At 42.9% G+C, this 22181-nt stretch overlaps 1 protein-coding gene and 1 long non-coding RNA gene across 21 annotated transcripts in view; one reads left to right on the plus strand and one right to left on the minus strand.

Annotated features, from left to right (window-relative positions):
- Positions 1-7030, minus strand: part of LOC112226816 (dystrobrevin alpha) — a 34643-nt gene extending 27613 nt beyond the window's left edge. For 7 of the 20 annotated variants that reach the window (XM_024391405.2, XM_024391404.2, XM_024391407.2 and 4 more), the window contains exon 1: positions 1731-1964. In XM_024391405.2, the coding sequence (XP_024247173.1) occupies positions 1731-1747 (17 nt within the window). In that variant the 5' untranslated portion in view covers positions 1748-1964. Of the gene's footprint in view, positions 1-747; positions 885-1730; positions 1967-6830 lie in introns of those variants that run through there. The other 13 variants (XM_042307896.1, XM_042307897.1, XM_042307894.1 and 10 more) reach the window with 4 other exon arrangements.
- Positions 7031-17036: 10006 nt separating this feature from the next.
- On the plus strand, positions 17037-21917 carry LOC121841216. Its single transcript, XR_006080241.1, has 5 exons — positions 17037-17707; positions 18081-18167; positions 18457-18593; positions 18739-18797; positions 21077-21917. It is a non-coding gene; the product is annotated as an uncharacterized LOC121841216 (long non-coding RNA).
- Positions 21918-22181: the final 264 nt, after the last annotated feature.

A 22181-nucleotide genomic window follows, 5' to 3' on the forward strand; every position in this document is an offset into this window, starting at 1 on the left:
GATCCAAAGCACAGCTCCAAATGATGCTAGAACTATTTAGGGAAGAAGCAGTCAGCTGGTATTCTGTCTATACTGGAGTGGCCAGCACTGTCACCGGATCTCAACCCTTTTGAGCTGTTGTGGGAGCAGCTTGACCGTATGGTATGTAAGAAGTGCCCATCAAGCCGATCCAATTTGGGGTGAAATCTCTTCAGATTACCTCAACAAATTGACAACTAGAATGCCAAAGGTCTGCAAGGCTGTAATTGCTACAAATGGAGGATTTTTGACGAAAGCAAAGTTTGAAGGTCACAACGATTATTTCAATTAAAAATCATTATTTATAACCTTGTCAACGTCTTGACTCTATTTCCTATTCATTTTGCAACTCATTTTCATGTATGTTTTTATGGAAAACAAGGACATTTCTAAGTGACCCCACATTTTTGAACATTAGTGTACATGCTAGTCTCAATGCAACACTACAATACTAAGTGTCTGACACCCCTTCTACAACATCAACACTACCATCCTCTTGGTTATCTCTACGTACTGTATCACCATCCACACTCTATCTCAGTTCACTTCATAGCCTGAATCACCACAAGATACTGTATCATTAGTACCAAAAATCCTTCACTAAACATAATCTGTGACATGACTGACATAACCCAGAGTCATTTTTTCCATCAACGCTAATAACTTTTGACCACCTCACACTGCCCATTTTCACTTGAATAAATGGCAACATGACACATAATTTCTTACCTGGTGACCGTCAGGACATGTTAAATAATACTTTTTTTTTTTAAACTGTAGCCTGCGGACAGTCCCTACAGGGCATTGAAAAACTTGAGCGAGACAAGGACGAACGTTTCACAGCAACTAGCGAATGCTCACACTATGCCTCGCTGCACACTGTCCAAGGAAATCTAATACACCTAGTCATGTGGTAAGTTGCCATGGTAGCAAAGAACCCAGTCACTCCATTCCTAAAAAACAGGGTGCAATGCCCCCCCTTCTCTCTCACTTTAAATGGGACCAGATTTTGTGGAGCAAAACATCAATGACAACAAAATTATAAACGATTCATTATACTCTTTCTCCCACGACTGGCCACTTTTCATCAATAATGTAGAAGTTAATTGAATAATTAAATAAATATGCAAATATTATGCAGTGGCCTCAGGTTACATGCAGAAACTTCCAAATGTTTCATGCCAAATGCTAATTGAAGGTACTGTACACATACACAAAAATGAAAACAAATTCTGCACATAGACCCTTCTCTGCAGAGTAACGCCCTCTATGGTAACACTGGATCAAATTGGTAGCAAGTAGCGCATTCACTCCTAGACACTGTATTCACACAATAAAGATGACTGCAAACAAACATTATCTGTCTGTAATGTCAAGTTTTAGTTTAAGTAAGTTACAACAATGTTAAACACTTTTGAGTGAATCATTCATTAATCATCCAAGCACAATCTACCTGAGTCTCATATAGTACAACAAACGCATAGCAACTAACTAACTAATAATAACAATGTAACATACTCAAACTGCCAATTCATATCACAAAGGAACAGAGCCAAGCTCTCGTGCCAAGTATTTGACCTTACGAATGCTATTCTAAATCTGTGAAATAAATAGCTAAGATTGACACAAACTACTATTCCCCTGTTGAAGATTGAAAACAACCACAAGCAACACAACTCAGGAGATAACAAACTTGTCAATGTTGAACATACCCTTCAGAATGTACCATGGTCCTCTGTTTCCTTGTCTGTCTGTGTGCTACTCCAAAGGCTTGTCATTCTTGATAACAACTGTACAGAGTATATAAAGCCCTCTCTACCAGGCAAACATTACAACAAAAAGCAGCCAGCCCCAGTTGGAAGGGGTTAGCTTAGCTACAGTCACATATCTGAAATTAGAAACTGTCAGGACACAGGTTGTGCTGCTGCCTCTATCTTTAACTTCAAATGAGCAGGCTTGACATTCTTGTACAGCTTTACTGGCTCTCCAGTTGCAGCCCCTTCCAACCTCTCACTTGGCGCCCACCCAGCGAGCATTACTCTTGCTCTGTGCTAGCGTCACATACACTTGCAGTATTAAAAATAACTGCCCTGAAATGAGCAAATCATTGTATACCATAAACATTGCAGATAACTTGTAACACTCCACCCCTGCCAGAATCAAACCAAGGCTATAAAGACAGTTTCTCTTAGCAATATTAAAACTATCACATTTCTTCCTGCAGTGGATAGATAAACTCTCTTGCCCAGTTATTAACTGAATTTCAGGCACGCTGAACCCTTCCCTTATAAGTCTCTTATGTATATTAAGTTTGTTTTTTTAAACCACAGTCAAAGAAAGAAAAGCAAAGGGGTACAGTATTTCTGAGACATGAGCAGTTGTTTGAGTTATGGCCCTGTATTTCCCCATATTTTTCCCCACTTAGACATCAGCTATATATTGCAGCTGTTCATGTATGTACTTACATCCACTGATTGCCCAGTGCTATTTTACACCATAAGAATATAATTGATATCAGATTTATAACCACAGGGTAGAGCTGTGTGTAAAGCTGCCTGCTTTGTTCAGTAATGAAGTTAACTGTACAACAATTGTCAACAAAAACACCCATCACATATTGAAATTGCAAGGACCAGTCAAAAGTTTGGACACACCTACTCACTCAAGGGTTTTTCTGTATTTGTACTATTTTCTACGTTGTAGAATAACAGTGAAGACATCTAAACTATGAAAGAGCACACATGGAATCATGTAGTAACCAAAAAAGTGTTAAACAAATCCACATATATTTTATATTTGAGTTTCTTCAAAAGTAGCCACCCTTTGCCTAGATGACAACTTTGCACACTCTTGGCATTCTCTCAACCAGATTCATGAGGCAGTCACCTGGAATGCATTTTAATTAACAGGTGTGCCTTGTTTAAAGTGAATTTGTGGAATTTCTGTCCTTCTTAATGCGTTTGAGCCAATCAGTTGTGTTGTGACAAGGTACAGTAGGGGTGGTGTACAGAAGATTGCCCTATTTGGTAAAAGACCAAGTCCATATTATGGCAAGAACAGCTCAAATAAGCAAAGAGAAATGACAGTCCATCATTACTTTAAGACATGAAGGTCAGTCAATCTGGAAAATGTCAAGTAAAAACTATCAAGCGCTATGATGAAACTGGCTCTCATGAAGACCGCCACAGGAAAGGAAGACCCAGAGTTACCTCTGATGCAGAGGATAAGTTCATTAGAGTTACCAGACTCAGAAATTGCAACCCAAATAAATGCTTCACAGAGTTCAAGTAACAGACACATCTCTGCATCAACTGTTCAGAGGAGACTGTGTGAATCAGGCCTTCATGGTCAAATTGCTGCAAAGAAACCACTACTAAAGGACACCAATAATAAGAAGAGACTTTATTGGGCCAAGAAACACGAGCAATGGACATTAAACTGGTGGAAATCTGTCCTTTGGTCTGATGAGTCAAAATTTGGATTTTTGGTTCGTCGTGTTCAACCGCCGTGTTCTTGTGAGATGCAGAGTAGGTGAACGGATGATATCTGTGTGTGTAGTTCCCACCGTGAAGCATAGAGGAGAAGGTGTGATGTTGTGGGGGTGCTTTGCTGGTGACACTGGCTGTGATTTATTTAGAATTCAAGGCACATTTAACCAGCATGGCAACCACAGCATTCTGCAGCGATACGCCGTCCCACCTGGTTTGTGCTTAGTTGGACTATCATTTGTTTTTTAACAGGACAATGATCCAACACACCTCCAGGCTGTGTAAAGGCTATCTGACCAAGAAAGAGAGTGTTGGAGTGATGCATCAGATGATCTGGCCTCCACAATCACCCGACTTCAACCCAATTGAGATGGTTTGGGATGAGCTGGACAGCAGAGTGAGGGAAAAGCAGCCAACAAGTGCTCAGCATATGTGGGAACTCCTTCAATAGTGTTAGAAAAGCATTCCAGGTTAAATTGGTTGAGCAAATGCCAAGAGTGTGCAAAGCTGTCATCAAGGCAAAGGGTGGCTACTTTGAAGAATGTCAAATATAAAATATATTTAGATTTGTTTAACACTTTTTTGGTTACTACATGATTCCATATGTGCTATCTCATAGTTTAGATGTCTTCACTATTATTCTACAATGTTGAAAATAGTGAAAAATAATGAAAAACCCTTGAATGAGTAGGTGTGTCCAAACCTTTGACTGGTACTGCATGTATGTATAGCAACCTATATAGCCAGTTAATAAGAAGTCTCAACAATCTTGTGTTGTTTGTCGGGGAGTGTATTACACTGGGCTGCCCTGTCTCCAGTGGTGTAAAGTACTTAAGTAAAAAGTACTACTTAAATCGTTTTTTGGGGTATCTGCACATTACTTTACTTTTTTTTTTTAAACTTGTACTTTTACTCCACTACATTCCTAAAGAAAATAATGTACTTTTTACTCCATACATTCCCCCTTACACCCAAAAGTACTCATCACATTTTAAATGCTTAGCAGGACAGAAAATGGTCCAATTCACACACTTATCAAGCGAACATCCCTGGTCATCCCTAATGCCTCTGATCTGGTGGACTCACTAAACACAAATGCTTTGTTTGTAAAAGTGTTGGAGTGTGCCCCTGGCTATCCATACATTTAAAAAACAAGACAATTGTACCATCTGTTTTGCTTAATATAAGGAATTTTTAATAATTTGTACTTTTGATACGTAAGTATATTTTAGCAATTACATTTACTTTTGAGACTTAAGTATTTTTTTAAACCAAATACTTTGACTTTTACTCCAGTAGAATTTTACTGGTTGACTTTTACTTGAGTCATTTTCTGATAAGGTATCTTTACTTTTACTAAAGTATGACAATTGGGTACTTTTTCACCACTGTCTGTCTCTGAGTTGTACTAGTAAATGCTGTCTGCCTGTAGGGCCTCTGATCACCATGGTTCTTTGCTCCATAATACAGAAAGCATTCTATCTGTTTTTTAACATGTTTGTGGTTGTTGTTCCTGAACTGACCCTGTGTCCCAATGTGAGCTCCTTACTGGAAGAAAAAAAACTCTGGCTGCTTTACAAAGGTGATTAGTGAAACTGCTTCGGGAAATTGCTGCAACAACAGAAAAACTGGATCGGTGGGAATATGCTGATATTTACACAATATATACAAAAGTATGTGGACACCCATTCAAATGAGTGGATTTGGTTATTTCAGCCACACCAGTTGCTGACAGGCGTATAAAATCGAGCGCACCGCCATGCAATCTCCATTGACAAACACTGGCAGTAACATGGCCTTACTGAAGAGCTCAGTGACTTTCAATGTGGCACTGTCATAGGATGCCACCTTTCTAACAAGTCAGTTCGTCAAATTTCTGCCCTGCTAAAGCTGTCCCGGTCAGCTGTAAGTGCTTTTATTGTGAAGTTAAAAATGTCTAGGAACAACAAACAACGGCTTAGCCATGGAATGGTAGGCCACACAAGCTCACAGAATGGGACCGGCAAGTGCTGAAGCGTGTAGCACGTAAAAATCATCTGTCCTCGGTTGCAACACTCACTACCAAGTTCCAACCTGCCTCTGGAAGCAATGCCAGCACAATAACTGTTCATCTGGAGCTTCATGAAATGGGTTTCCATGGCCGAGCAGCTGCACACAAGCCCAAGATCACCATGCACAATGTCAAGCATCTGCAGGAGTGGTGTAAAGCTAGCAGCCATTGGACTCTGGAGCAGTGGAAACGCGTTTTCTGGAGTGATGAATCACACTTAACCATCTGGCAGTCCGACGGACTAATCTGGGTTTGGTGGATGCTAGGATAACACTACTTGCCCGAATGCATAGTACCAACTGAGGAGGAGGAGGAATAATGGTCTGAGGCTGTTTTTCATGGTTTGGGCTAGGCCCCTTAGTTCCAGTGAAGGGACATCTTAATGCTACAGCATAATGTCATTCTAGACAATTCTGTGCTTCCAACTTTGTGGCAACAGTTTGGGGAAGGCCCTTTCCTGTTTCAGCATGATAATGCCCCAGTGCACAAAGCAAGGGCCATACAGAAATGGTTTGTCGAGATCGGTGTGGAAGAACTTGACTGGCCTGCACAGAGCCCTGACCTCAAGCCCATCGAACACCTTTGGGATGAATTGGAATGCTGACTGCCAGGCCTAATCACCAAACATCAGTGCCCGACCTCACCAATGCTCTTGTAGAACATCTTGTGGAACATCCAATGGAATGCCTTCCCAGAAAAGTGGAAGCTGTTATAGCGGCAAAGGGGGGGCCCAACTCCATATTAATGTCCATGATTTTGGAATGAGATGTTTGAAGAGCAGGTGTCCACATATTTCTGGTCATGTAGTGTACCAAACTGTTAGTTGATGATGCCATAACAGTTTTACAAACGAGCCATGATAGCCATGTCAATGACTTGGTTACTTTAATTACAATGGATCCTGCTCAGCTCTGGTGTATTTCAGAAAGAACTGAGAAACACTATGGTTGACAGTGTGAAATACCAAGAGCATCATTGTCAACATTTCTTGTCAAACACACATGATGAGTGAAGAAAGGCAACAACAGGCTGTATATGACAGATTTATATGCACATCCATTGCGATAATCTGTATCCCGTTACGACAGAGGCACTACAAATGAGGCATAATAACGGTAACCCCCAAATTGTCAATCCTTAAATTCTAACAGTTGACATGCAATTTGCCTCGGGATTAAAACAAATCTCGATCTCACTAGTTCCTATACAGTAACTTGGATTTTACACGAGTGATATTAAGGTCGTTCCAGTGCACTTGTGCTGTCTATACTTACCAGGATTTCGAGGAATAAAACTGCATTGTTTACATCCAGGATAGACGTGTCAGCCGTGTCCATAGATGTGATTACGATTAATTTAGGTCAATTGTACAATACCCCTAGAACGGTATATTCCTGTAATTACGAACGCTTTTTGCAGCGGTGATGTGATGGAAATTTTCGAGTAGCGCAACCCAGCATTTGCCTCGAGTACGTGTGGCTTCTGCCGATGACGTAATGCGGAATCTCTTCACTTGCGTCAGTGTATTCTTTACAAATGTTGAAGTTGACAAAATAAACACACAAATACATATTGATTCAGCCATATACTTACTGTATAAACCCATTAATACAATGCACAGGAAGGATAAGTGCAGTCTGTGAAACCAAACCACATCTAAAAAAATAATAATTAAAAAATGGTGAGAAACTGATGAGATAAATCTGTATCACATCAAAGTGTTTATAGTAACATATATGGCCAGTAAATAAGAAGTCTCAACAATTTGGTGTTGTCTGTCTGGGAGTGTATTACACTGGACTGCCCTGTCTCTGAGTTGTACTAGTCAGTGCTGACTGCTTGTGGGGTCTGTGGAAACAATCCCCATCTGATAAATACATTTTTTGAACGGTGAGAAACTGATGAGAGAAATTTGCATCACATCGGAGTCAGATAAGCACAGTTTAGAAATGAACAAATAAGACAAAACATCCTCCACATGCATAGCCTGGGAAACCGTTAGTGGGAGCTATTGATCTTCACTATCATCTAGGGCAGGCTATGTGACCAGCGGCTATTACGCTGGTGGCCCCCGGGGAACGGTTCGTACAAAAAACATCCTCCATTCAGAATGCAAAGTCATCGGTTTCCTCCTTAACTAGTTTTAATTGCGCGCCACTGTGGGAAAAAAATGAAAAAATGTGCGTAATTTTCCACCACCATGCTAAAGTGGCTAATGCTAAAGTGGCTAATGCTACTATGATGTTGGCCACCTCAACTAAGGGTAAACAACCGACTGCTGCAACCGGATTGGCTGAACGCGGTATGAAACATTCTGAAGTTGTCCAAAAATCTCAAAATGGTGGTGGAAAATTGTTTTATTAATACTGTACGCACATTAAAAAAACAATCACGCGGCACACCATTAAAGCAAGTTAAGGAGGAAACCGATGTATTTGCAGCCGGAATAGAGAATGCTTTACGTACGAACCGGTCGTCCAAAATCAATCTCGCTCTATTTTCTCCTACTGCCGGCCACTGGGCTCCCTCTAACCACCACATTTGCTAAAGAGTAGAAACGCCAACCGGATGCTTCAGATTTGTGCATCCGGTGAAACATCTGGATTGTTCTAGGCTGGGCACATTAATTAAACCCAGACAATAGTCGAGATCCATAGCCCACACTAGGCTGCACAAGGCTACCTCACAAAGATAGAGAGGATGCAGAGGACAACAAAATAGCACTTCCTTAGAGGACTTGATTACAGTGGGCCTATGTCTATATAATGTAATTGTATTTTTATTTTTTAAAGTAAACTTTATTTAACTAGGCAAGTCAGTTAAGAACAAATTCTTATTTACAATTACGGGAAACTGTGGGTTAACTGTCTTGTTGTAATAACTAATAACATATATCATTTAATATAATCTACCAAAGATAATGCGGCCTCCTAGTGGCACAGCGTTCTAAAGCACTGCATCTCAGTGCTAGATGTGTCACTACAGACACCCTGGTTTGAATCCAAGCTGAATCACAACAGGCCATGATTGGGCGTCCCAAAGGGCGGCGCACAATTGGCCCAGCGTTGTCTGGGGTTGGCCCGGTGTAGGCTGTCATTGTAAATACGAATATGATACGAATATGACTTGCCTAGTTAAATAAAGATACAAATATAGTTTACGCTACTTTGTCACGCTATGGCTTGTCACATCATCGGGCGAAAGCGGGGAGAGAGGAGCGCCTTTCTCAAATCTAACGTAATCTATGCAGCTTGGTCAAATTGCCAACAACGCAACATGGGGCATCATCTTTTCCAAAAAATAAATGTTTGTTTGACTTTTCAAAATAGTTTCCATTGGGAAGGCAGATAAAGCGTTTCCATCAAAAGCAATCACTTTTGCATGTGAAAACACAGAATCCTACTCATTACTACACGTGCTTAATTACATCACTTCTGTTTTGAACCGACTTTGCAGTGGGGCTTTCGACTTTCAGCCAGTGCAAAACACATCTACACGGGCGCCGGGGCGAGATTAATCAAACTCCCTCACTGGCAGCCCAATTATGGGCTGCGTTCTGAACAGAAAGGGGTTGGGTGGTGGGTTGGGAACGCTCTGCTGCCCTCTAAATACCATCACTCATTGCTTCAAGCCACACCCCACCACACCCACAAAACGAAGCAAACGTACCTCAAAGTCTGTTCAAGAACGTTGAAGAACGTTTTTGTAAAATGTGTCTTTCAGTAAAACCGTCATGCAACGTAGCAAGTGATTAATCAAACTGAACGCACCCCTGATTTTTTTTTTTCCTAATTATTCGCAAAATATCTACACTGATTGGTCAAAAGACCAATTATTGGCAAAAAAATTATATAATAATTAGGCTGCCTGTGTAAATGCAGCCCTTCAGTCACATTGAATAATCCTTTTCCAGTTTATGTGTGCTTGTAAAGTGGTAATTGGAGGTATTCTCAGTACAACTTAGTTGGTGGGTGTTTGGAGTGGACTTGGAGACAGCCAGCAGATGTAGTTCTTCAAATCAAATCAAATTTGATTGGTCGCATACACATATTTTGCAGATGTTATCGCAGGTGCAGCGGAATGCTTATGTGTCTAGCTTCAACAATACACACAAATCCCAAAATAAAGAAATATCATAATGAGCAATATCAGAGTCCGGAATGTAAACATAGACATTATGAACAGTATATGAATAGGAAAGGTTTGTACAGCAGTAGATATATAAGTCTCTGCTAGGTAAAGCCCCGCCTTATCTCAGCTCACTGGTCACCTTAGCGGCACCCACTCGTAGCACGCGCTCCAGCAGGTATATCTCACTGGTCACCCCCAAAGCCAATTCCTCCTTTGGTCGTCTTTCCTTCCAGTTCTCTGCTGCCCATGACTGGAACGAATTGCAAAAATCTCTGAAGCTGGAGACTCACATCTCCCTCACTAGCTTTAAGCACCAGCTGTCAGAGCATTTTTACAGATCACTGCACCTGTGCTTAGCCTATCTGTAAACAGCCCATCTATCTACCTACCTCATCCCCATACTGGTATTTATTTATTTATTTTGCTCCTTTGCACCCCAGTATCTCTACCTGCACTGGGACTGGACATGGGAAGACGAACTGGACGGTGAAGGACCCTGGGATCAGCCTGGAGAATATCGCCGCCCCAAAGAAGAACTGGAGGCGGCGAGAGCCGAGAGGCGCTGGTATGAGGAGAAGCAACAGCGGCAGCAGGAGCAACAATATCGGGACTACACTACTTGGGAGGAAATAGACAGGTGGGCTGTCGACCCAGAGAAAGTGTCGGAGCCCGCCTGGGATTCGCTGGAGCAGTGAAAAAGCAGGCTATAAGAGAATAAAGTTGAAGAGAAAAGCACGACGGCGCAGAGGGAAACCCGAAAGTCAGCCCCAAAAATTTATTGGGGGGGGGCTCAGGGAGAGAGTGGCAGAGTCAGGAGTCAGACCTGAGCCAACTCTCCCTGTTTATCGTGAGGAACCAAGGAGGAGACCAGAACCAGAGCCGGTGTTAGAGGTGAGCGAAGCAGAGACTGTGAAGGAGTTAATGGGGAAATTGGAGGAGAGAGTAATGAGGGAGTTGCTAGTTTGGTGCTTTAGGTACGATATTCGTCCGACGGAGCGAGTCGGGGATTTGATGGCACCTGGGTCAGCGCTCCATACTCGTCCTGAGGTGCGAGTTAGTCGGCTGGTGAAAATTGTGCCAGCCTCACGCACTAGGCCTCCCGTGTACCTACCTAGCCTTGCACGTCCTGTGCCAGCCCTGCTCTCAGGCTCTCCAGTACACCTTCACGGTCTAGCCCATCCTGTGCCACCTCCACACTCCAGCCCTCCGGTAGCAGCTCCCCGCACCAGGCTTCCTGTGCGTGTTCTCGGTTCAGTACCACCAGTACCAGCACCACGCATCAGGCCTACAGTGCGCCTCGCCTCTCCAGCGCTGCCGGAGCCTCTCTCCTCTCCTGCGCTGCCGGAGTCTCCCGTCTGTTCAGCGCTGCCAGAGCCTTTCTCCTCTACAGCGCTGCTGGAGTCTCCCGCCTGTTCAGCTCAGCCAGAGCCTTTCTCCTCTCTAGCGCTGCCGGAGCCTCCCGCCTGTTCAGCGCAGCCAGAGCCTTCCTCCTCTACAGCGCTGCCGGAGCCTCCCGCCTGTTCAGCGCAGCCTGAGCCTTCCTCCTCTACAGCGCTGCCGGAGCCTCCCGCCTGTTCAGCGCAGCCAGAGCCTTCCTCCTCTACAGCGCTGCCGGAGCCTCCCGCCTGTTCTGCACAGCCAGAGCCTTCCTCCTCTACAGCGCTGCTGGAGTCTCCTGCCTGTTCAGCGCAGCCAGAGCTGCCAGCCTGCATGGAGCAGCCAGAGCTGCCAGTCTGCATGGAGCAGCCAGAGCTGCCAGTCTGCATGGAGCAGCCAGAGCTGTCAGCCTGCAAGCAGCCAGAGCTGCCAGTCTGCATGGAGCTGCCAGTCTGCATAGAGCAGCCAGAGCTGTCAGTCTGCATGGAGCAGTCAGAGCAGCCAGATCTGCCAGTCAGCCAGACTCTTCCAGATCTGCCAGTCAGCCAGACTCTTCCAGATCTGCCAGTCAACCAGACTCTTCCAGATCTGCCAGTCAACCAGACTCTTCCAGATCCGCCAGCCAGCCAGGATCTGCCGGAGCAAACTACCTGCCTGAGCTTCCTCTCAGTGCTGAGCTTCCTCTCAGTGCTGAGCTTCCTCTCAGTGCTGAGCTTCCTCTCAGTGCTGAGCTTCCTCCCAGTGCTGGGCTTTCCCTCAGTGCTGGGCTTTCCCTCAGTGCTGGGCTTTCCCTCAGTCCCGAGCTGCCCCTCAGTCCCGAGCTGCCCCTCAGTCCCGAGCTTCCCCTCAGTCCCGAGCTTCCCCTCAGTCCCGAGCTTCTACCTCAGTCCCGAGCTGCCCCTCAGTCCAGTGGGGTCCTTGATGAGGGTTATTAGGCCTAGGTCGGAGGCGAGGGTCGCCAATCAAAGGACGCGTTACAGGGGGACTAAGACTTGGTTGGAGTGGGGTCCACGTCCCGAGCCGGAGCCGCCACCGTGGACAGACGCCCACCCGGACCCTCCCCTATGGGTTTTAGTGTGCGGCCGGGAGTCCGCACCTTGGGGGGGGTTCTGTCACGCCCTAGTCTTAGTATTTTGTGTTTATATATTTATTTGGTCAGGCCAGGGTGTGACATGGGGTTATTTTGTGTTGTGTTGTGGTATTGGGGGTTTTAGTAGGTATTGGGATTGTGGCTGTGTAGGGGTGTCTAGCATAGTCTATGGCTGCCTGAGGTTCTCAATCAGAGTCAGGTGATTCTCGTTGTCTCTGATTGGGAACCATATTTAGGTAGCCTGGGTTTCACTGTGTGTTTGTGGGTGATTGTTCCTGTCTTAGTGTTTTGTATTTCACCAGATAGGCTGTTTCGGTTTTCATTATTTCATTTTCGTTAGTTTTGTAGTTTCTGTATGTATAGGTTTTCCTTCATTAAAATATATCATAAATCATCATCACGCTGCATTTTGGTCCGATCCTTGTTCTACCTCTTCGTCAGAGGAGGAGATAGAAGAGAGCCGTTACACTACCTGGTTAAATAAAGGTGAAATAAATAAAATATAGGATGAGCCCATAGCTGTACTGAAGGTGCTGCAGCACCCCCTGAAAAATCGGAATTAAACCCCACCGAGTGACAAAAAAATGTATGTGCCACCCTCCACCTGCACCTGTACTGTCTCTGCCTTCTAGATGATAGCGGGGTGAACAGGCCATGGCACAGGTGGCTGAGGTTCTTGATGATCTTCTTGGCCTTCCAGTGACACTGGGTGCTGTAGATGTCCTGAGGGCAGGCAGTATGCCCCCCGTGATGCGTTGGGCTGACCTAACCCCCTGAAGTCCACTATCAGCCCCTTTGTTTTGATGACGTTGAGGGAGAGGTTATTTCCTGTCACCACTCCGCCAGGGACCACAACTCCTCCCTGTAGACTGACTTGTCGTTGTTGCTAATCAGGCCTACCACTGTTGTGTCGTCAGCAAACTTGATGATTGAGTTGGAGATGGGTGAAAAGTGAGTATAGGAGGGAGCTGAAGATGCATCCTTGTGGGGCCCCCATGTTGAGGATTAGCATGGCAGAAGTGCTGTTGCGTACATTCACCACCTGGGGTCTGCCCGTCAGGAAGTCCAGGACCCAGTTGCACAAGGCAAGGTTCAGACCCAGGGCCCCGAGCTTAGTGATGAGCTTGGAGGGCACTATGGTGTTGATGGCTGAGTCGATAAACAGCATTCTTACATTGGTAATCCTCTTGTCCAGATCAAAATCAAATCAAATGTATGAATTAAGCCCTTCTTACATCAGCTGATATCTCAAAGTGCTGTACAGAAACCCAGCCTAAAACCCTAAACAGCAAGCAATGCAGGTGTAGAAGCACCGTGGCTATGAAAAACTCCCTAGAAAGGCCAGAACCTAGGAAGAAACCTAGAGAGGAACCAGGCTATGAAGGGTGGCCAGAATGGGATAGGACAGTGTGCAGTGCACTGATGATTGCGTAATCTATGGATCTTTTGGGGTGGTATGCAAATTATGGTAACACTTTACTTGACACCCAGCATAACACATTATGACACGGTCATAACGATATCATAATATTTCATAACAGCTGACATAACTTGTCATAAACTGTCATAACTCTGTCATGCCACATATATTTAGACCTGTTGTGACATATATTGTGTTATTTTATGGCTGGTTATGACACCTACATAAGAGTGTTAAAACCCACAAAACCTACCGCGGTAGTTATTTAATGGCTGGCTATGACACCTACATAAGAGTGTCAAAACCTACCACACAAGGCAAAACATTCCATTACACCACAGCCTGCTTGTCAACGGTATGTTTATGTTATATACAATTATCTGAAATTGACCATACTAAATGATCATTGTAATAGTGCACACATTGATGTCAGACTGACACCTACCCCAATGCTTTGTTGCTGATGACTGGGATGAATGCAGGAGCAGATTTCAGGAGCAGGACAAGACACCTTCTTTTTGACTGATGACTGACATAAGGGCTTGTATGTGATAGCCCTATCTGACTTACATGATTGTGATGGTCAAAATTATTCTTGACAGTGTCATAAAGGGTATTTTCTATTTAAATTATGATGGAAAAAAAGATGACTGTAAATAATTCCTTACAACAACAAGAAATTCCTTACGAAACAGACTTTCAAACAAAAGGAAACTTCTTGGCAGAGAAAAAACATTTAAATAAATGTGGGTTTTGACACGCTTATGTAGGTGTCATAACCAGCCATAAAATAAACAATATATATCACAACAGGTGTAAATATATGGGTTATGACCATATTATGACAGGTGACAAGTTATGTCAGCTGTTATGACATATTATGTCATGGTTATGGCCGTGTCATAAAGTGTTATGATGCTGGGTGTCAAGTAAAGTGTTACCCAAATTGTAGCGGGTCTAGGTTGTCAGGTACTTACTTACTGACTTCATTGTCCCCGTGGGGATATTTTGTTGCAGTGTCATGTACACATTCAAAGTGGCGTTTAAATGCAAAACAAATTGACATTGAAACTTTCATAACAGTTACGCACCAATAAAAAGAGACTAGCCTGCTGGCCTTACTGGGACGGTAGGAACATTAGTCCGAGCTGTTTAGGAGGGACATCACACCTGGCACAAATTATTGTCTCGTTCTGTTTTTCCTGCAGAGGGTTGCCCTATACCTGCTCCCAGAGGGGAGTAGTTCACATTCTGGGTACAGGGGGTGGCTTGGGTCTAAAATTATTTTGTGAGCCTTGCGGAGGGCGCTGACCTTAAAGATCTTATCCAGGCCTGTCTGTTTGACTCCAAGTACATTGCTTGCTGTGGTGATAATCCTTCTAAGCATATTTCTCTGGCTGACAGTGGCATAGCCAAACCAACAAACATTGCAAAAAGTTAAAATACTCTCAATGAAAGATTGGTAAAACAGAGTCCGTATAGTACAGTCAACATTAAAAGACTCTAGCTTTTTGAGAAAGTACAGTCTCTGTTGACTCGTTTTGTAGATCAGATCTGTACATTTACTCCACTGAAGCTTATTGTCCAAGGGGACACCCAGATATTTGTATTCCTCTACAATCTCTATGTTCTGACCTCTGATAGATGTTGTAGAGCTAGGTGTTGTACGCTTCCTGAAGTCTATCTCTTTGGTCTTGTTAGTATTGAGGACCAAGTGTGATTCGTCACATCACTCTACAAAGTCATTTAGGACCAGGCCACGTTGTTCCTCGTCATCACGCAACATGCTGATCAAGGCAGTGTCATCAGCGAACTTAACTAGGTGTCTGTCAGGATGGGAACTAGTACAACTATTAGTGTACAATATGTACAGGAGTGGGGACAAAACACATCCCTGAGGAGAGCCTGAGTTGGTGGTGCGCATGTCTGCCACGTGGGGACCGACTTTGACCCGCTGTGATCGCTGGCTCAGGAAGTCCAACAACCACAAGTCCATCTAAGGAGAAGTCCTGAATGAGTCTCTGTGCCAGAATGTAAGGCTGGATTGTGTTGAAGGCAGAAGAAGGTGGAGGTGATATGATCCATAACTAACCTCTCAAAGCACGTCATGATGACAGAAATGAGTCCTTGTGTTTTATACTGTGATTTTGTGGCCAGTTTTATGATCGTAACACTTTAGTCTGTTAAGATCTTTCATATTGATTGAATATTGTGTTGTTTGCTGTGTTGCACGGAAAATCAGTTTGCTGTAATTACACCTAATATTTGCCTTTGTAGAACTGTACAAATTCAAGTTGTAATAAAATCTATAAATGTTGTGATAATCCTGTGTTGCTTCCATACCAGTATCCAGTTGAGGTCTTTATGACCCAGGCCTATCCTAGAACATGTTTGTTATAAATCTACCAATAGTAGGCCTATATCTGCTCTTTAACTTGTAGCGCACATTGGACTTTCAAGTGGAGTTGATTGCCATAAGGACACAAACAGGGTTGGGGTCAAATCTTAAAGTTATGGATTTAGACTATTTGCACTGATGGAATTGGAATTATAAAAACATTTGATCTTTGGAATTAGATTTCAAGTCAATATTTGTACATTTCCCAGTTAAAGGAATTAATGCACTTTGTATCAAACATTTAACTGAAGGATTTGTTTTAAATAATTTATATTTCCATTATAGTAAGGCTGTCTGAAAAGTGACATGATCAGCCTGAAAGCCTGAGGTAATTTCATTTGTGGAATTGTTTGGGATAATATTTAATTGTGAATTGAATTATTGAAATGTAGTTACCTTGGAATTGAGAGGTATTGAATTATCTCTGAATTCAAAGGCTGACCTGGAATTTGAATTTAATTACAAGGAATTCAGAGGGAATTGAACTAGAATTGAATTAGTTGAATTAACCCCAACCCTTGATATAGCTGACATTTAGGTGTTAGTATTTAATCAATTAATGATCAATAACAGATCATCTTTATTACATTAATTATGGTGTAATTGCAGCACAAACGTGAAAATCAGGATGAGTCTGAAAGGTAGCTGGTGGAAAAATCTGCAATTCCGCGCTTGAGCAAGGCATTAACCTCAAACATCTGTACCCAGGACCCCGATGACTTGGACGTCGATAAAGCGTCGAGTTTGACACCCCTGCTTTAAATGTTGATAGTGTCTCAAAATGTATAGACACTTGTCTAACCTTGGTGTAAACCTCTGAATTAATACAATGCATCACGTCCCCTAATTTAAAATGTCAGATGATGAGCTATGCATGTACCATGCAAAGGGCCTCGAGCGGTCGACAACAACTGCAACATTTGGCATTTTGTAAAGTGAACAAACCTCCACTGCTATAGTGCTCTTGGATGCAGCCCCGTTGAGAACCTGCGTGTTGCTTAGCAACAACGTGACACGGTAGTTTACGCAACCGTTCAAGGCAGAATATAATTTTATGGGGCATTATTGTATTTTATGTAGCCGCTAGCTAGCTAGTCAGAAAATACTTTTTTGAACATTTCGCAGGATATGTTGTAGACGGCAAAAGTAGCTGTGGGTGCTACAGTAGCGCCTGAATCAGGACGTTGACATGTAGAAAAAAACGGAAAAAAACGAGGATATATCCATTCTGGGAACAAGTAAATTCATAGCCAACTCAACCCTCTTCTGTCCAGGCTAAATTAACCACGCTTTTACCTTCCTTTCATGCCACATGACACACACCTAGCCTGCTAAGATTACATTTTGCCATTAGTTTACACAGTGGCAAGATGTAGTAAGTACCAAATAATAGATTTTATTTCACTAACAATGATCTAACTAACAATTTGTTTTTGCACAGGATTGTGGCGATTGCATACTGCTACTGCCTTAAATGGAACCACTTAATTTACATCCAGGGAAGGGGGGCCGAGATTACTATGTTTTAATTATATTTTGCACGATATACCCCTCCCCACGCACACATACCTGAACACTTGAAAAGCAGTTGAAACAGAACAGAGATAGTGGTTCGCATTTTTCTACTATGGTTATACTCTGTCATCACACGTTGACTTGCTCCCAGACAATGAGACAGGTTGGCACAACACCACCGGTGTAATGTACTGTATCAAATTACAGACCATGACAAAAGGTGAGTCACTCACTTGCTTAATAACGTTTCCTATGAGCACTCCACTTGCAAGTATGTTGTACCTTGAAAGCACCGGCCTAAAGTGCATGTTAGACTGGGTAGGATATCTGTTTCAATATTCTGTATTTAGGCCAGGAACTATACTGCAGCCAGATGGCGCCCTTAAACCACCAAGTCTATATTGCCACATGAGGCTCAAATTAAGCTTCCCTGGCCTGTTTACTGATGCTTACAATACGGCGATTGGTTATGAACAGTTATGGGTGATACTGGAAGGACATAAGCTCATTATGTTATTGTCATAATAAGTGCATGACTTGGACTGAAATAGGTGCCTGTACTAATTTTGGATGCCTGTATTGTTCATATTTAGGTGCAGGAACTCCACAATACTTCTGAGCTAATATTCTGCTGTGCATCACAACAAGTAGATCATTTGATGTGTCAATACTCAGTGCCGGTGAGCTCCTGCCCAAGTCAATCACTGGTTTTTATAATACTATGTCTCTTTCATACATAGTGGATTACATGTCCGATATACCATATGTACCTTTGTGTCTAATTTTAAGGGATAGACATTTCATGTTCATTCCTTATGCTATACAGTCACACTGTTATTTGTATGTATAGTATTTATGAAAATCAGTTATGTGTTTTTGGCTTTTCATCATGCCAACCAAAAGGAAACATGATTTGGGGCATAACTCTTCAATTTGATTTACGGCTCGTAATTTCTGATATCTTTTAAGATCAGGCAGATCTTCAAGCAGTGTGCCCCAGCAGACGTCGCAGTTGTGCCCTGGTTAACACCCCCTCACTGTGTGCCAACAAAGCTGTTTGCCATATTCAGGAGCTGAAGAGGCAACTGGAGAACTGGTGTCAACAGGTAAGATGCTGATGTCATAGTGTGATCATGCAAGAGAGAGAGAACTATGGGGCAAATATCAGTGATATTAACAAATGATCCAATCTATCTAGAAATACTGTAAGGTTGGATGCATTTCTGTAATTTGTCCTGTCCCCTCTATCAGTCAGGAAATGTTCAGCATCAGATGTCTCATGAAAAACAGAAAAATAGCAAAACTTTTAGGTAAGTAGTGTCGTGTTTATCCAGTGTTAGTTTTCATCCAAAGCTTTACATTTACAGCAATTAAAGGGATAGTTCACCCATATTGGTTTCCGTACCCTGTTAGCAGTCTATGTACAAGATATGACACCAATCCGTCCTTTGGTTTAGCTTCCCTGGTAATGTTTCCAAATGCTCATATTTTAGCAGTTGTGGCACAAATCCCAAATCCCAAGTCATGAGATTGATATTAGGAAAGCTAAGGCTAGCTTTTTCAAACATAAATTTGCTTCCTGTAGCACTAATTCAAAAAGGTTTGGGACACTGTAAAGTCCATGGAGAATAAGAGCACCTCCTCCCAGCTGGCCACTGCACTGAGGATAGGAAACACTGTCACCACCGATAAATCTACGATAATCGATCATTTCAATAAGTATTTTTCAACAGCTGGCCATGCTTTCCACCTGGCTACCCCTACCCTGGCCAACATCTCAGCACCCCCTGCAGCAACTTGTCCAAACCCCTCCTCTTCTCCTTCACCCAAAGCCAGATTGCTGATGTTCTGAAAGAACTGCAAAATCTGGATCCCTACAAATCATTCGGGCTAGACAATCTCTCTTTCTAAAATTATCTGCAGAAATTGTTGCAACCCCTATTACTAGCCTATTCAACCTCGCTTTTGTATCGTCGGAGATCCCCAGAGATTGGAAAGCTGCCACGGTCATCCCCCTCTTCAAAGGGGAAACACTCTAGACCCAAACTGCTACAGACCTATATCTATTCTACCCTGCCTTTCTAAAATCTTTGAAAGCCAAGTTAATAAAGAGATCACTGACCATTTCGATTCCCACCGTATCTTCTCCCCTATGCAAGCTGGTTTCCGAGCTGGTCAAGCCACGCTCAAGGTCCTAAACGATATCATAACCGCCATCGATAAAAGACAGTACTGTGCAGCCGTCTTCATTGATCTGGCCAAGGCTTTCGACTCAATCACTGCATTCTTATCGGCAGACTCAATAGTCTTGGCTTCTCAAATGACTACCTTGCCTGGTTCACCAACTACTTCTCAGAAAGAGTTCAGTGTGTCAAATCAGAGGGCCTGTTGTCTGGACCTCTGGCAGTCTCTATGGGGGTGCCACAGGGTTCAATTTTTGGGCCGACTCTTTTCTCTGTAAATATCTATGATTGCTCTTGCTGCTGGTGATTCTCTGATCCACCTCTACGCAGACGACACTATTCTGTATACATCTGGCCCTTCTTTGGACACTGTGCTAACAAATCTCCAAACGAGCTTCATCGCCAAACAACACTCCTTCCGTAGCCTCCAACTGCTTTTAAATAATAGTAAAACTAAGTGCATGCTCTTCAACCGATTTCTGCCCGCACCCTCCCGCCTGACGAACATCACTACTCTGGACGGTTCTGACCTAGAATATGTGGACAACTACAAATACCTAGGTGTCTGGTTAGACTGTAAACTCTCCTTCCAGACTGACATTAAGCATCTCCTATCCAAAATTAAATCTAGAATCGGCTTCCTATTTCGCAACAAAGCCTCCTTAAGCCTCCTTCACTCATGCCGCCAAATATATCCTCGTAAAACTGACTATCCTACCGATCCTTGACTTTGGCAATGTAATTTACAAAAGAGCCCCCAACACTCTACTCAGCAAACTGGATGTAGTCTATCACAGTGCCATCCGTTTTATCATCAAAGACCCATATACTATCCACCCTGCGACCTGTATGCTCTCGTTTGCTGGCCTTCACTACATATCTGTCGCCAAACCCACTGGCTCCAGGTTATCTATAAGTCTTTGCTAGTTAAAGCCCTGCCTTATCTCAGCTCACTGGTCACCATATCAACACCCACCTGTAGCACGCGCTCCAGCAGAAAACGAGCCACCTACGTTTCCCCACATGGCAGTTTCTTGTCATTGTTGCTAGCTACCTGGCCATCCAGAATCACAACATCCTAAAGACTTCTGCCTCATTGAAGTGTGCGCATCGTTTTCGTAACGCTGTCAGCTAACCCATTTATAGATGATTTAAACATGCTGCCAACAAAAGCTAATTTGTTTGTTGAATGGGATTTGTGCCACAAATGCTAAACGTTAGCATTCGGAATCTGTTCCAGGGAAACTAAATCAAAGCATGGATAGGATAGGATAGCCCTCTTACCTTGTCCATATACTGCTTACAGGGTAAGGAAACCAATATGTAATTTTGTAATTTGTGTGAACTATCCCTTTAATGCGCCTATTTCTTCAGGCATGTGAAGAAATGTGTTCCGTCTTTTTCAGATTTCATTCCAGTGAATCCAAGTCTTCAATTATGTCTACTGAGTTATACATTGAAGACATTGGGCTAAGTGCAAGAACCGAAAGAAGTGAATTATTTTTCTCAAATGAGAGGGATACAGTACACAGCCTCGTGTCACATGATGTCCATGAACACAATGGAATATTTCTAGTAACAAAAATGTCCAGTGTAATGGCATCTATAACGTGCACATTATTCTGAATCGTCCATATGCAGTACAGCCCCTGTTCTTTGCAGATGCTTTCTATACAATGAGTCCACTCGTAGTGTATTTTCGTTTTGCTTAGTTTAACTGATAATGACCAATATGTTTCAATAGATAAGGCTACTGGTATACGTATACTGTACAAACATCTTTCTTCATTCATACGGAAGGTGGCCTGTTGTCTCCGCTGTGTAAGGAAACCACAAAGTTGGTGTATCTGATTGAACATCTAGAAGCTGATCGCCAGGATGCAGAGGAAGCTCTACAAACAGAGAAGAAGAGGAGGTGAACTTTTGGGAGAAAAATGTATACTATTTCACTGTGGAAGCAGCCGTCCAGAAAGGTCAGTCAGTGGCATAAATGTAGCCGGCAAAAGCAAACCTAGAACAGGACACAGACTCATTTGGGGTTGTTTATTCTGTCGAAGCGTGCATTTAAAATAGGACAATGTAGGACGGAAATCACTGCAAGGTGGTCACCATAAAGTAAAGTTGAGTCTAAATCACCATCAAGTGAAGTAAATGTGTTAGTAAAGTGCATAAAATCAATCTGAGTACAATAAGTACAAAGAGAAATGCATAAATGGTAATGGCTCTGCTTTCTATAGAAAAACACAAGAAAATACACAGAACACAATGTTCACAGTTAGAATAGACTAGAATAGACTTTCTAACATTTTTCAAATGTCTGAGTACAAGATGTCCAGAAACAAAATGACATCTTGCATGAAAAACAAAAATACATTTAGTAATAAAACAATATGAGTACTTACAAACACACTGTCTATTTGATACCCAAACCCCACATGGAACAGTAGATCCTCACCACATCCATATAGCACTGGGGGAAATTATATACACTATATATAGTATACAAAAGTA

This window comes from Oncorhynchus tshawytscha, linkage group LG28, assembly GCF_018296145.1.
Source record: "Oncorhynchus tshawytscha isolate Ot180627B linkage group LG28, Otsh_v2.0, whole genome shotgun sequence".
In the NCBI taxonomy this organism is placed as follows: Eukaryota; Metazoa; Chordata; class Actinopteri; order Salmoniformes; family Salmonidae; genus Oncorhynchus; species Oncorhynchus tshawytscha.